We start from the raw sequence: 12,100 nt of genomic DNA, 5'->3' as shown, positions 1-12,100 counted from the left end.
TAATTCATAGTACACTGAAAATTGTATCCTTTAAACTTTTTATGAAATCACAAACACTGTTACAGGTAAACTTGTGTCTTCAGAGAAGATAAATTGAAGTCCTAAGACTTGTGCAACCAAATATGAAATAAGAGCTTTTCTTAATAGATGTTTTCGGTTAAGGATGAGTTGGATGGCTCTTATTCCTAATCTCTTCTGAGTGTAACAAAAAACTGATAAGGAAATAGGAACATAGAAGCCAGTGAGGATCTACCTACAAGTCAAGAAACACCTGAGGCAGAAACAAAAAAGGACAGTTTTTTCCTTGGGGTCAACAGAGAAAGGGCATTTGTTCTGATGACAGCCAGAATCGAAGATGTCTAAGCTCCGGAGCTGTGAGAAAATAAATTCGTGCGCCAGAAGACCACCCACTTTGTGGTGTTTTTTGCTATGGCAGCCTTAAGAAACTAAGACAGATGTTAACATTGTGAGGCTGTATGTAAAAAAAATTGTGTTCACATTTAACAAGTTTAAATACTGATAATTCATAACCACTTTTGTCTTTCCAAGTGTTTTTATTAATTGCTTTAAAATTACTCTTGGTATATTATCAGTTATAATTAATAGTTGAAGTAAGAATTTTTAAATCTACTACTCCTGGCTCGAAGCCATGGAAAAAATACCAAGAGGGACAGTATAATAGAACTTTGTTGAAAATAAGTTTCACATCCTAAGAACCCATAGTAATTTAGTTCAACTTCATTTCAATAGCATGTGAAAGAAATGTGCTCATTTTAGTATGGGGTGAGTAGTGGCCAAAGCAGAACCAAATATCCATTCAACATGGCCATAAAAGAATATAGTATGAAAATAAAGATGAATTTATGGGTGTATCTAACAAACATAATACTAAGCAAAATACACATTTAAGTGCATCCACTGAGTTCATGTTGAGAACTGTCAGACTGAAACCATAGCTGATTCTCAGTTGATTTTTAGAGGCAGTAAATCTCAGGAGGTTGCCCAGCTTTTCCCAGAGTAGTAGCTGGTGAATTTGAACTACACATCTTTGGGTTGGGAGGATAATTCCTTACCACTAAGCCACCAGAGCTCTGCAAATAGATGCCATTCATATAAAGTGAAAATGAAGGCAAAATTAGTCGGGACAATGAAGGATGCCTTAGGCAGAATGTTCAATGATCCAGGAGGTATCAAAAGAAGATGGAAGGAATATACTGAGTTATTGCATCGAAAGGAATTGGCAGATACAGAAGAATTTAATGAAATAGCATTTGAGCCAGAGCCTGTGGTGATGGAGGCAGAAGTTCAAGCTGCTTTGAAGGAAATAGCAAAAAAATAAGGCCCCTGGAATAGATGGTATACCAATTGACATATTTCAGCTAACAGATGCTGCCGTGGATGTGCTCACCAAGTTGTGCCAAGAAATCTGGAGAACAACCACTTGGCCAACTGACTGGAAGAGGTCTATATTTGTTCCCATCCCAAAGAAGGGTGACCCAACTGAGTGTGGAAACTACAGAACAATATCATTGATTTCACATGCAAGCAAGATTCTACTGAAGATTATCCAAAAACGACTGGAACAGTACATCAGCAGAGAACTGCCAGAAGTCCAGGCTGGGTTTAGAAGGAGTCGTGGTACTAGGGATATTGTAGCTGATGTCAGATGGATCTTAGCTGAAAGCCGAGAATACCAGAAGAATGTCTATCTGTGTTTCATTGATTATGCAAAGGCATTTGACTGCATGGATCATAACAAACCGTGGCTGACTCTGAGAAGAATGGGAATCCCAGAACATTTAATCGTGCTAATGCGAAACTTATACTTGGACCAAGAGGCAGTAGTCAGAACAGAGCAGGGTAACACTGCATGGTTAAAAATTGGGAAGGGTGTACGTCAGAGATGTGTCCTGTCTCCATACCTTTTCAACCTGTATGCAGAGCAGATTATCCGAGAGACTGGGCTCTATGAGGAGAAGCGTGGCATTAGGATTGGTGGACGATCTATCAACAATCTGCGTTACACAGATGACACAACCCTGCTTGCTGAAACGGAGGAGGACCTCATGCATTTACTGCAGAGGGTCAAGGACCGCAGCCTTCAATATGGACTGAGGCTCGATGTTAAGAAGACAAAGATTCTCACCACTGGACCGATCGGTAGCATCAGGATGGATGGTGAAGAGATTGAGATTGTTCACAGCTTCAGTTTGCTCAGCTCCACAGTCAACACTCTTGGCACCAGCAGCCAGGAAATTAAAAGGCACATTGCAACGGGAAAGTCTGCAGTTAGGGACCTCTCTAAAGTACTCAAGAGCAACGGTGTCTCTCTGGAGACTAAGGTGCGCCTTATACAGGCCATGGATTTTGCAATCACTTATGCATCAGAGAGTTGGACAATGATTAGGGAAGATAGAAGGAGAATTGACGCCTTTGAGCTGTGGTGCTGGAGAAGAGTACTGAATGTACCATGGACTGCAAAGAAAACAAATAGATTGATCCTAGAGAGGGTTAAACCAGGCTGCTCCTTGGAGGTAAGGATTCTGGGGCTTCGTCTGACATACTTTGGACATGTTGTAAGGAGAGACAGGTCTTTAGAGAGGGACATCATGCTGGGTAGAGTGGAGGGACAGCGCAGGAGGGGAAGACCCTCTATGAGGTGGATTGATTCAGTGACTGGGGTAATCGGGATGGGTGTGTCAGAGGTAATGAGATTGGCACAGGATAGAGCAGGGTTTAGGGCTGTTGTACATAGGGTCACTATGAGTCGCAAATGACTTGACATCACATAACAACAACAACAATAGAAAGCAGAGCAGTGAGTAATGAAATGACTGAAAGAGTGGAAAGGAAGCTTTAGAGGTCCTGTTGCTGCCTTGCAACTCACCCTGAACACAGCTAAGCAGGTGAATTCACTTTTTAAAGTGCATCACACAGTCTGCAGACACTGAGCTTTTTGGAATGCACATTATGCTTTAGTAAAATGTTTACTTAAAAAATGGCTGTGTGCTTTTTGTCTTGAAGCAAATCCATGGCAGATATAGTAAATATGCGACTCTTTTCTTGTTGCCAGTGATGGTGATAATATCCAAGTGTGCACCGTCTCTTAAAGGATTATTTAGCTTTAGCCTGTGCAGCCAGCGCAGCTTCCTCACGCCACTTAGCTTTTTTTGCCAAGTTCCAACTTGTTAAGGATTCACGTCGCTGGGCAGCCTGGAAAAACAAACAAACAAAAAAAAACACCATCGTGACTCCGTGGAAAGAATGGATAGTTTAAATAAGATAGACGAAAAGGAAGGAGAAAAGCCAACTTACTTTGAAAGGGCAGTTGTTAGGTGCTGTCGAGTCAAGTATATATGACTCAGAGTGACCCTATGAACAACAAATCTGAGCCCTGTCCTATCCTGCACCATCTTCATGCTTCCTGACACACTAAAGCCCATAGCAGCATTCATTGCATTAATCTAACTGGTCAAGGGTCATCCTCTCCTTTGCTGACCCTTCCAAGAATCATGTCCCTGTGCAATGTGCAAGGAATAGCAACAAGCCCAAAGTATGTGAGGCAAAGTCCCATTACGCCTCCAAAGAGCATTTTGGCTGCATCCTTTCTATGACGTGTTTGTTTATTTGGTCATCCAGGGGATGTTCAGTGCTCTTCTCCAACATCGCAGCTCAAAGGTGTCAATTCTTCTGCCATCCTTATTAATTGCCCAGCTCTCAGATGCATAGCAAGTGATAGACCATATCCTGAATCAGACTCATCTTCGTCCTCAAACAGATACCAATACTCCTCAATAATTTAGAGAGGTCCCTTACTGCAGACTTTTCCAGTGAAATATGTCTATTTCCTGACTGCTGATACCAAGGGTGTTAATTGTGGATCCAAGTAAGATGAAGCTGTTAACAGTTTCAATCTCGGGTGTTAATTGCTGACTGAAGTAAGATGAAGCTGTTGACAGTTTCAATCTCTTCTCCATCCCATCATGATATTACCTATCAGTCCAGTGGTAAGTATGTCTTCTTGACATTGAGATGCAATCCATACTGAAGATTGCATTCCTTGATCTTCTGCAATAAGTGCTTCAAGTCCTCACTTGTAATCTGCCTTCAATCTTGATGCCACATTCCTCTTCACAGAGCCCAGCTTCTCCAATAATTTGCTCAGCACACAGATTGAATAGGTATGGAGAGAGAATACAACCTTGGTGTGCTCCCTTCTTAATTTGAAACTATGCAGTGTTCCTCTATTTGGTTCACACTACAGCCTACTGTTCACATGAGCAAAATTAAGTGTTCTGGGATTCCCATTCTTCTAAATGTCAGCTACAACTTGTTATGATCCACACAGTCAAATGCCTTTGCATAGTTAATAAAACACAAATAGACAGTCTTCTGGTATTCTTCACTTTCAGCCAGGATCCATCTGACACCAGCAATTATATCCCTGGTTCTGTGGCCTCTTCTAAACCCTGCTTGAACTTCTGGCAGTTCTCTATGTACTGTTCTAGCCATTTTTGAATCATCAGTAGAATTTTGCTTGCATGTGATATTAATGATAGTGTTGAATAGTTTGCACATTCAGTTGGATCACCTTTCTTGGGAAAGGAGACAAATATGGACCTCTTCCAATCTGTTGGCCAGACATCTGACCTCCAAATTTCCTGGCATTAACTGATGAGCACATCCAGGGCTGCATCTGTTAATTGAAACAAGTCAATTGGTATTAATTGGGGCCTCATTTTTTGCCATGCCTTCAAATGCAGCTGCCACTTCCTCCTTAATTACCACTGGCTCCTGCTCATATGGTACTTCCTGATATATGTCGTTGTCAATCACTGCTTTTTCTTAGAGTGATTCTGTACTTTTATCTTATTTTGATGCTTTCCAGGTCATTCAATATATTGCCCATAGCATCTTTCAATATTGTGGCATGAGGCTTAAATCTGTTTTTTCAAAATTTGGGGTTTTTAAAAAATTTTTCCGTTTTTTCAGCTTGAGAAATGTCAAGAGAGTTCTTCCCTTTATATCCTCCAGTTCCAGCTCTCTGCACATTCCATTATAATACTGTGCTTGGTCCTCTTGAGCTGCCCTTTGAAATCTGCAGTTCAGCATTTTTATTTCAGCATGTTTCCCCTTTGTTTTGGCTTCTCAAGTCTGAGTGCAATTTCTAGAATCTCTTCTGACATCCATTTTGGTTTTTTCTTTTTCCTGAAAAGGCAGTATTAATCTTTACCCTCTGGATAAATCCTCTCCTAATGGGAAAAGATTGCCCATTCTTCCTCCTGAAAAGGCAGTAATACTCTTCAAATTGACAGTAAAGCCTCCTAATACAATAATTCACAAGTTTGTATTTTCAGGAAAGGTACTCACCCTTTTGCCCGATGCAATCATAGCAAAGCAGGCAATAATTGTGAGTCCAATCATTATGTAGCAAACTTTCACTCGAGCTTTGTTTCTTGCAGCACCTATCATTTCCGGCCTAAACAAAGATGTATATTGTGTTAATTATATTCAAGTCATACGGCCCTCTGACTGGTATGATTCTACTATTTGTAAATATGATTCGTGGAAATAAACCTGCTCCACAGCAATGTTTATAAGAATATTATTGAAAATTTTAAAATAAAAATAGATACTTCTATGTTTTTAATCCTAACCTACATACTTTTGAAAGCCTATTATTCGTGGTTAAATGCTCTTAATGGTTTATAATTTTTACTGTGTCCTAGGAAAATGAAATTATTTCTGTAAAATGTCTTTCTCTTGTATACCTAGCTAAATTAATGCTAAACTAGGTATATTGTCTTTCCATAAGCATGAATTTAAATAATGCTGACTCTTTACATTTTTAATTACTGTTACAGTACTAGAAGTCAAAATTTTTAAAAAATCCAACCCTGAGGGTGGTGTTTTAAAGTACTTAATTATTAGGCATCTATTAAATAGTGACAGCCAGACTTTGTGATGATAAAGATTTTTTTGAGGTAATGTCTTACTTAAGAAGCTAGCTCTGTTTATTCATACTTTCCAAAAACTGGAAGCAACCAATTCACTAGGTGAATTATAAACTACACTGGAGTGCATTAGTCCATAGGGTTTCCAAGACTGTATTCTTTCTCCAAAAACGCATTACCATAAAGTCAAAACAGACTCAGTGGGGTTTCAGGAGGCTGTAAATCACTTAGGCAGAGATTGCCCATCTTTTTCTCACAGAATTGCTGGTGAACTGGAGCTGCCAGAGAGGTGCCACCTTTGTAGGGACTACACCACAGAGCTCCCTTTGCAATCTTCAGGGACGTAGAATACCACATCTTGCTCCTGTCAAGTGGCTGACAGATTACAATTACCGACCTTTGAGTTAGCAGCCTTGCACTTAAAACTTTGCCAATAAGACTCCTTTAAGTGTATATATTAATGCTTTAAATTTATGGAAACTGTAGATCTCAAGGAAATAAAAAAAAGTTTTATTTATAATTTTTAAAACGGTGGTTAAATGTTAAAAGTTTATATTCTATGTTATAAACCAGTCCTCATTAATTAATCTGATCAAAGAAAATAACAAAAACACTTAAGAATTCTTTACTGAGTGAACATTTCCCACCTTACGTTCTTTGCCATTTGCTTGAGATGCTTTTGGTCATTGCTAAACTAGCAATCAAAAAGACGACAGGCCATAGGTGCTGAAATAAGATGTAGGCAGTTCCCATCATCCTTTCTAAAGACTAATTGATTACATTGTGCAAATAAAGCATAGGGAACTTCTGAAAATCTTACTTGATCTTAGTTTTGTATTGTTTTTTAAAAGGTGCTCTGGTGGTGTAGTCCACAGAGTGTTATACTACTAACTCAAGGTTCCAATCCACCAAGTGGGAAAAGTGGGTAGTCTCCTTCCATTAAGATTACAGCCTCAATATTTCCCTAGAAAATCAGAAACAAACACCATTTGATCTAGCATTCTCACTCAAGAGCTATGACATGAACAGATGTATGCACACCCATAATCACTGCAGCAAGAGCAAAGAGATGGAAACAACTCATGTCCATTAGCAGACAAAAGAGTGCTACGCAGTATTGAAAAAACAAAGAATTCTTTAAGAGCTGCATACCGTGGATGCATGTAGAGGACATTATAATGAGTCAAAAACATCTCTCACAAAAGGATGAATACTACATTGACCACTATTATCAAAGTTACTGAAAGGTTTATATTTAGAAAGACTCATTAGATGGGGAAGACAGAGAGGAGTAAAACTTAGTAAATAGATAAAATGGCTCACAAACTCTCAAACTCACTGCCTTCAAGTTAGAATCAACTCAGTTGCCTTTCCAGTGGCTTTTGAGGTGGTGAACAGCAGGGGAAGGGACAGCTCATGATCTTTCTCCCTCACAGCTGCTGGGAGTCTCCAGCTGTCTAAGGGGCCTGGCTTTTGGGTTAGCTGCGCAATTCCCCATGGTCTAAGCCACCAGAGCTCCTTAAACATATAAAAGACACAGTTGGGGAATAATTAAAGAAAGGGGAAAAAAACCCAACCCTCAAAGCTTTAAAAAGATTACTGGAAATCAACTTAATAGGACAGAAATAAGAAAAGTGTGATTACATTGTTGGTATTGAAAGGAATGTTAGGGAAGAAAATGTATGAGTGGTTGAAAGAAAAATTAATTTGCTTTGTAAACTGTCACTCAACAATAAGAAACACATTTAAATAAAAATAGTTACAAGTTTGGAAACCTAACAGAGGGTTGTAAGTTGGAATCAATTTGACAGTAGTGAGTTTGAAGGTTTTGGTTTTGGAGGTTCTTGTTTACACTTGGAATAAAACTCTGCTTTGAAAAAAAAAGAAATTGTAGTTTTGTTGTTTGTTTGTTTTTAAGCAATTTACATTTACTTGCTTGGAGGTGAAGTAGTTAGCCTGAGTTTTATCATTTAAGGAACTATTGTCCAGGATGGCAGTGGCCAAGGATGCTGAAAGCGCCTGTAGGCTCCACCAGGAGGAAACCAGCAGTCAAAAAGGCTGTCCAACCTGGCCCGCTAGGAGTCTCCATAGTGGAGATGGTGCGGAAGCAGCTTCTTCCAGCGAAGCCTCTAGTGCTGCATGAAGCCGGGTCCTCGGGTAGCTCAGCGAGCTGCTTCCGCAGTGGGGGCGCCCCCACGGCCACTCGGGCGCTACGCAGCTCAGAGCTCTCTAGGGCCTAAATATCTGGGAGGTGAGAGAAGCACCCAGAGAGCTTGCGAGTTCGCACTCACTTTCAACAATCTTCCACGAACTTGAGCTGCCCGATGTGCAGGCCAGTCGCTGCACTTGGGGGCAGTGGGTAAATTTCTTAAGGCAGGGGGAGCACTGTGCACTGTGGCCGCCCCTGCTCCCGGGCTGCGCGGCGATGGGCGGAGGATGGACCCCGCGCTCCTTCCTTAAGGCCCTGATCCGACTAGCCCCAGCGCGTAACCTGGGGCTCCCCACATCGCACTTACGGGACCCGGAGCGGGATCTCCTCCAGGGATTTGAACCGCCCGGTCCACAGCAGGAGTTTCTTGTCGAACTCTGAAGGTCTGTGATCGGCGGGGACCTTGTGGATCTTTCCTGCTGGGAGAACGACACTGATGAGCAGAGGGACCGACGACGCCATCAGGTCTCAGCCCCGCACCCGCGGCGCAGTCGAGCTACAGCGCCCCTCCGCGGCCACCCAGCTCACCGTGATCCCCGGGCCCGGAGCCGCCAGGGGCCGCGCGGCCTGAGCTGCGGGAGCCGCCCTGGGGCTGCAGAGTCGGGAGGAGCCGGCGCCCCAGAGGCGCCCTCGGGACGAGCCCCAGGCTCCAGAGGCGCCCGGCGGACGACAGCATGCTGTGCGCGGCCGGCCGCACAGCCAGAGAGCCTCGGCACCCCGACTCCAGACCCCCAGCCCCGCCCCCAAGGCGCCCCAGGGGAGCCCAGAACCAACAGCTGGAGCTTCTGGCGCTCACGTCCTCAGCTCCCTGCCCCCCTTTCTTGTCCCCTTGGCCTGGACGTGGAGATCCTAGGGACTGATTGTGTCCGCCAGTGCTTCAAAGCTCTGGGGAGCACAGACTGCTCCCTCTGAGCCTGAAGGCTACAGCTCTTATAAAGTTTATGTAAAATAGATGTTTCCAGCAAGTTTTTCACTCTTTGGTTTTACAGTTTAGTGCCAAGGAGACAAAACCTACAATCCACTCCTTTAGGAAAATCAAACAGTCCTTAAATTACACAGTCTGAACTTAATGTTTACCAACACTTTAGTGTTTACTTAACTAAATATAAAGGCAAGGGACAAACTTTGGGTTTTCCCATGAGATTCTTTGAAGGGAGCTCCTAGCCCCACTGCTCCCCACCCTCTTCTTGTTAAAGCCACTTCAGTTCCTGAAACCGTTTTTCTCACGTCCACATTTCCTCCCCCTTTCTATAGCAAATTCTATGCCAGCTGAGAAATTTCGACCCGTATAATTCAATGACATTGATTATATTTTTCAAATTGTGCAACTTTTGCAATTCCCCACCTCTCTCTCTGAGTTATTTCTTCCCCCTCAGTAGGAATCCTGGTGAGTTGCAGTAGAAGAGGCTCTAAGAAGAAAGAGAAGGGAGCTCTGGTAGCCTAGTGGGTAAGAAGTTGTGCTGCCACCCCCAAGGCAGGCATTTAGAACCACAGCCTCTGAAAATCTGCTGAACCATCAGCTCAGAGTCCTTTCTACCTTAACAACAAGTGAGTGACCAGTCTGAAAGGGCCTCTAAGAGTCAGAATCCATTCTGTGGTAGAGGTCTTGGTTTCTTACCTTTGATTTGAAAATGTCAGGAAGCAGTTGGTTTAAGATTGAAAGATTATCCTAAGGCAGTAGGCACCAGAGTTCATCTACTCTTATTGTATCCAAACAGTTTGGATTCTGTGAGAATTTGAATTTCTGTTCCCTTTGATTAGGGTCCTAGTCAACTTCAAGAGAACAAAATCCTCACCAGTGGACCAACAGGCAACAACATCATGATAGATGAGAAAAGTGATTGAAATGGTCAACAATTTCATTTTACTTGGATCCACAATCAACATCCTTGGTACCAACAACCAAGAAATGAAGATGTATCACCTTGGGAAAACCTGTTGTCAAGGCCTTCTCCAAAGTACTAAAGAGAAAAGATGTCAGTTTAAAACTAAGGAGCACTGGACGCAAGTCATCATCTTCTCAATTACTTCCTATGCATCTCAAAGTTGAATAGTGACTAAGGATGACAGAAAAAGAATTAACATCTTTGAGTTGTGGGGCTGGAGAAGAACAATGAATATCCCATGGACTAAAAACCACCACCACAACAAAAATACCCAAACAAATCTATCTTGGAGAAAGTGTAACCAATGTGCTCCTTTGAGGCAAGAATGTTGTAATTTTGTCTCACATACTTTATGTTGTTTTATGCTGGTGACTCATAGCAACCCTTTGAACCATCACTCTGAACCTTGCCCTTTCCTGCGTCAGTTTTACTGTCTCTGACACACATGAGACTCCCATTGCTACAATCACTACTTCAGTTCATCTCCTCAAAGGTCTTCTTCTCATGGGCTGACCTAAAATTATACTTTGGGTATGTTGTTCAGGAGAGATCAATCCTTAGAAAAAGATAATGCATGAAAAGGTGGATGGTCAACATAAGAGAGGAAGACATTCAACAAGATGAGTTAGCACAGTGACTCTAACAATGTTGTTGTTAAGTGCCTCTGAGTCAAGTACCGCTCATAGAGACCTGATGAACAAGAGATCTGAACCCTGTTCTATTCTGTGTCATCTTTTTAATTTCAGATATACTTGGTCCCATTGCTGCAACCACTGTGTCACTCTTATCTCATATTCTTTTTCAAGGATTTGCTTCTCCTAACAACTTGCCAAAAGTAGGTGAGATGAAGTTTCACTATTTTTGCCTCCAAGAAGCACTCTGGTTTTACTTTCTCCAAGACCTATGTATTTGTTCTTTTGACAGTCACAGAACACTCAGCACTCTTCTCCAACACTAAAACTCAAAGGCATCAATCTTACTTCTGTCATTCATTATGAAGCTCTTAGATGCACAGCAAGTGATTGAAAAGGCCATGGCTTAAATCAGGCACACCCTAGTTTTTAAGCTGACATCATTGCTCTTCAATACTTTAGAGAGGTCTCTGACAGGGAGGTCCCTGACTTTCCAAGTGAAATATGTCTTCTGCTTTCTTGACTGCTGCTACCAATGGTGTTGATTGTGGACCCAAGCAAGATGAAATTATTGACAACTTCAATCATTTCTCCATCATAATGTTGCCTTTTGGACCAGTCATGGGTACCTTTTTTTTATTTTTTTACATTGAGATATATTCTATATTGAAGGCTGTAGTCTTTCATCTTCTACAAGTGTTTCAAGTCCTCTTCTCTTTCAACCAGCAAAATTGTTTTATCTGCATTATAAATGTTATTGATAAATGTTCCTCTAATCCTGTTACCACATTCTTCTTCATAAAGTCCAGCTTCTTGAATGATTTATTCAGCTATAGGAGAAGTCTAGGCAATCTCTTTCCATGCAATTAACTGTCTCTGAAAACCCATTGGATAGTCAGCTATCTGTTGGTTCCAACTTGATAGTATTCAATAGCAACAGGTGTGCAGAAAGGACATAGCGCTGACACTCATCTTTCTGGATTTTAAAACATGTAGTGTTCCCTTGTTTCTCATCAACAACCGGCATTATGCAGATGATGCAACCTTGCTTGCCAAAAATGAGTAGGACCTGAGGCATTTGCTGTCGAAGGTCAAGGTCTGCAGCCTTCAATATGGATTGAAGCTCAACATCAAGAAAACAAAGATTCTCACCACTGGGTTGATTGGCAGCATCATGATAGACAGTGAAAGGATTGCGATTGTTAACAGCTTCAACTTGTTTGGCTCTACAATCAACACTCATGATACAAGTTGTTTTGTTGTTGTTATGTGCCCTCGAGTCATTTGCGACTCATAGCGACCCTATGTACAACAGCCCTAAACCCTGCTCTATCCTGTGCCAATCTCATTGCCTCTGACACACCCATCCCGAGTACCCCAGTCACTGAATCAATCCACTTCATAGAGGGTCTTCCCCTC

The 12,100-nt window shown here is 41.9% G+C and overlaps 1 protein-coding gene across 1 annotated transcript; it reads right to left on the bottom strand.

Moving 5' to 3' along the window:
* Positions 1 to 3,114: 3,114 nt before the first annotated feature.
* Positions 3,115 to 8,625, bottom strand: FAM162B (family with sequence similarity 162, member B). Its single transcript, XM_006879150.1, has 3 exons — positions 8,471 to 8,625; positions 5,371 to 5,479; positions 3,115 to 3,213 (listed from the first exon to the last, which is right to left on the bottom strand). Exons 1-3 carry the CDS (start codon positions 8,623 to 8,625, stop codon positions 3,115 to 3,117), a joined length of 363 nt encoding a protein of 120 aa, XP_006879212.1.
* Positions 8,626 to 12,100: the final 3,475 nt, after the last annotated feature.

Source organism: Elephantulus edwardii, unplaced genomic scaffold (genome assembly GCF_000299155.1).
Source record: "Elephantulus edwardii isolate Elephantulus edwardi_28Jun2011 unplaced genomic scaffold, EleEdw1.0 scaffold00002, whole genome shotgun sequence".
NCBI classification, from domain to species: Eukaryota; Metazoa; Chordata; class Mammalia; order Macroscelidea; family Macroscelididae; genus Elephantulus; species Elephantulus edwardii.
This window is presented reverse-complemented; position numbering and strand designations above follow the sequence as displayed.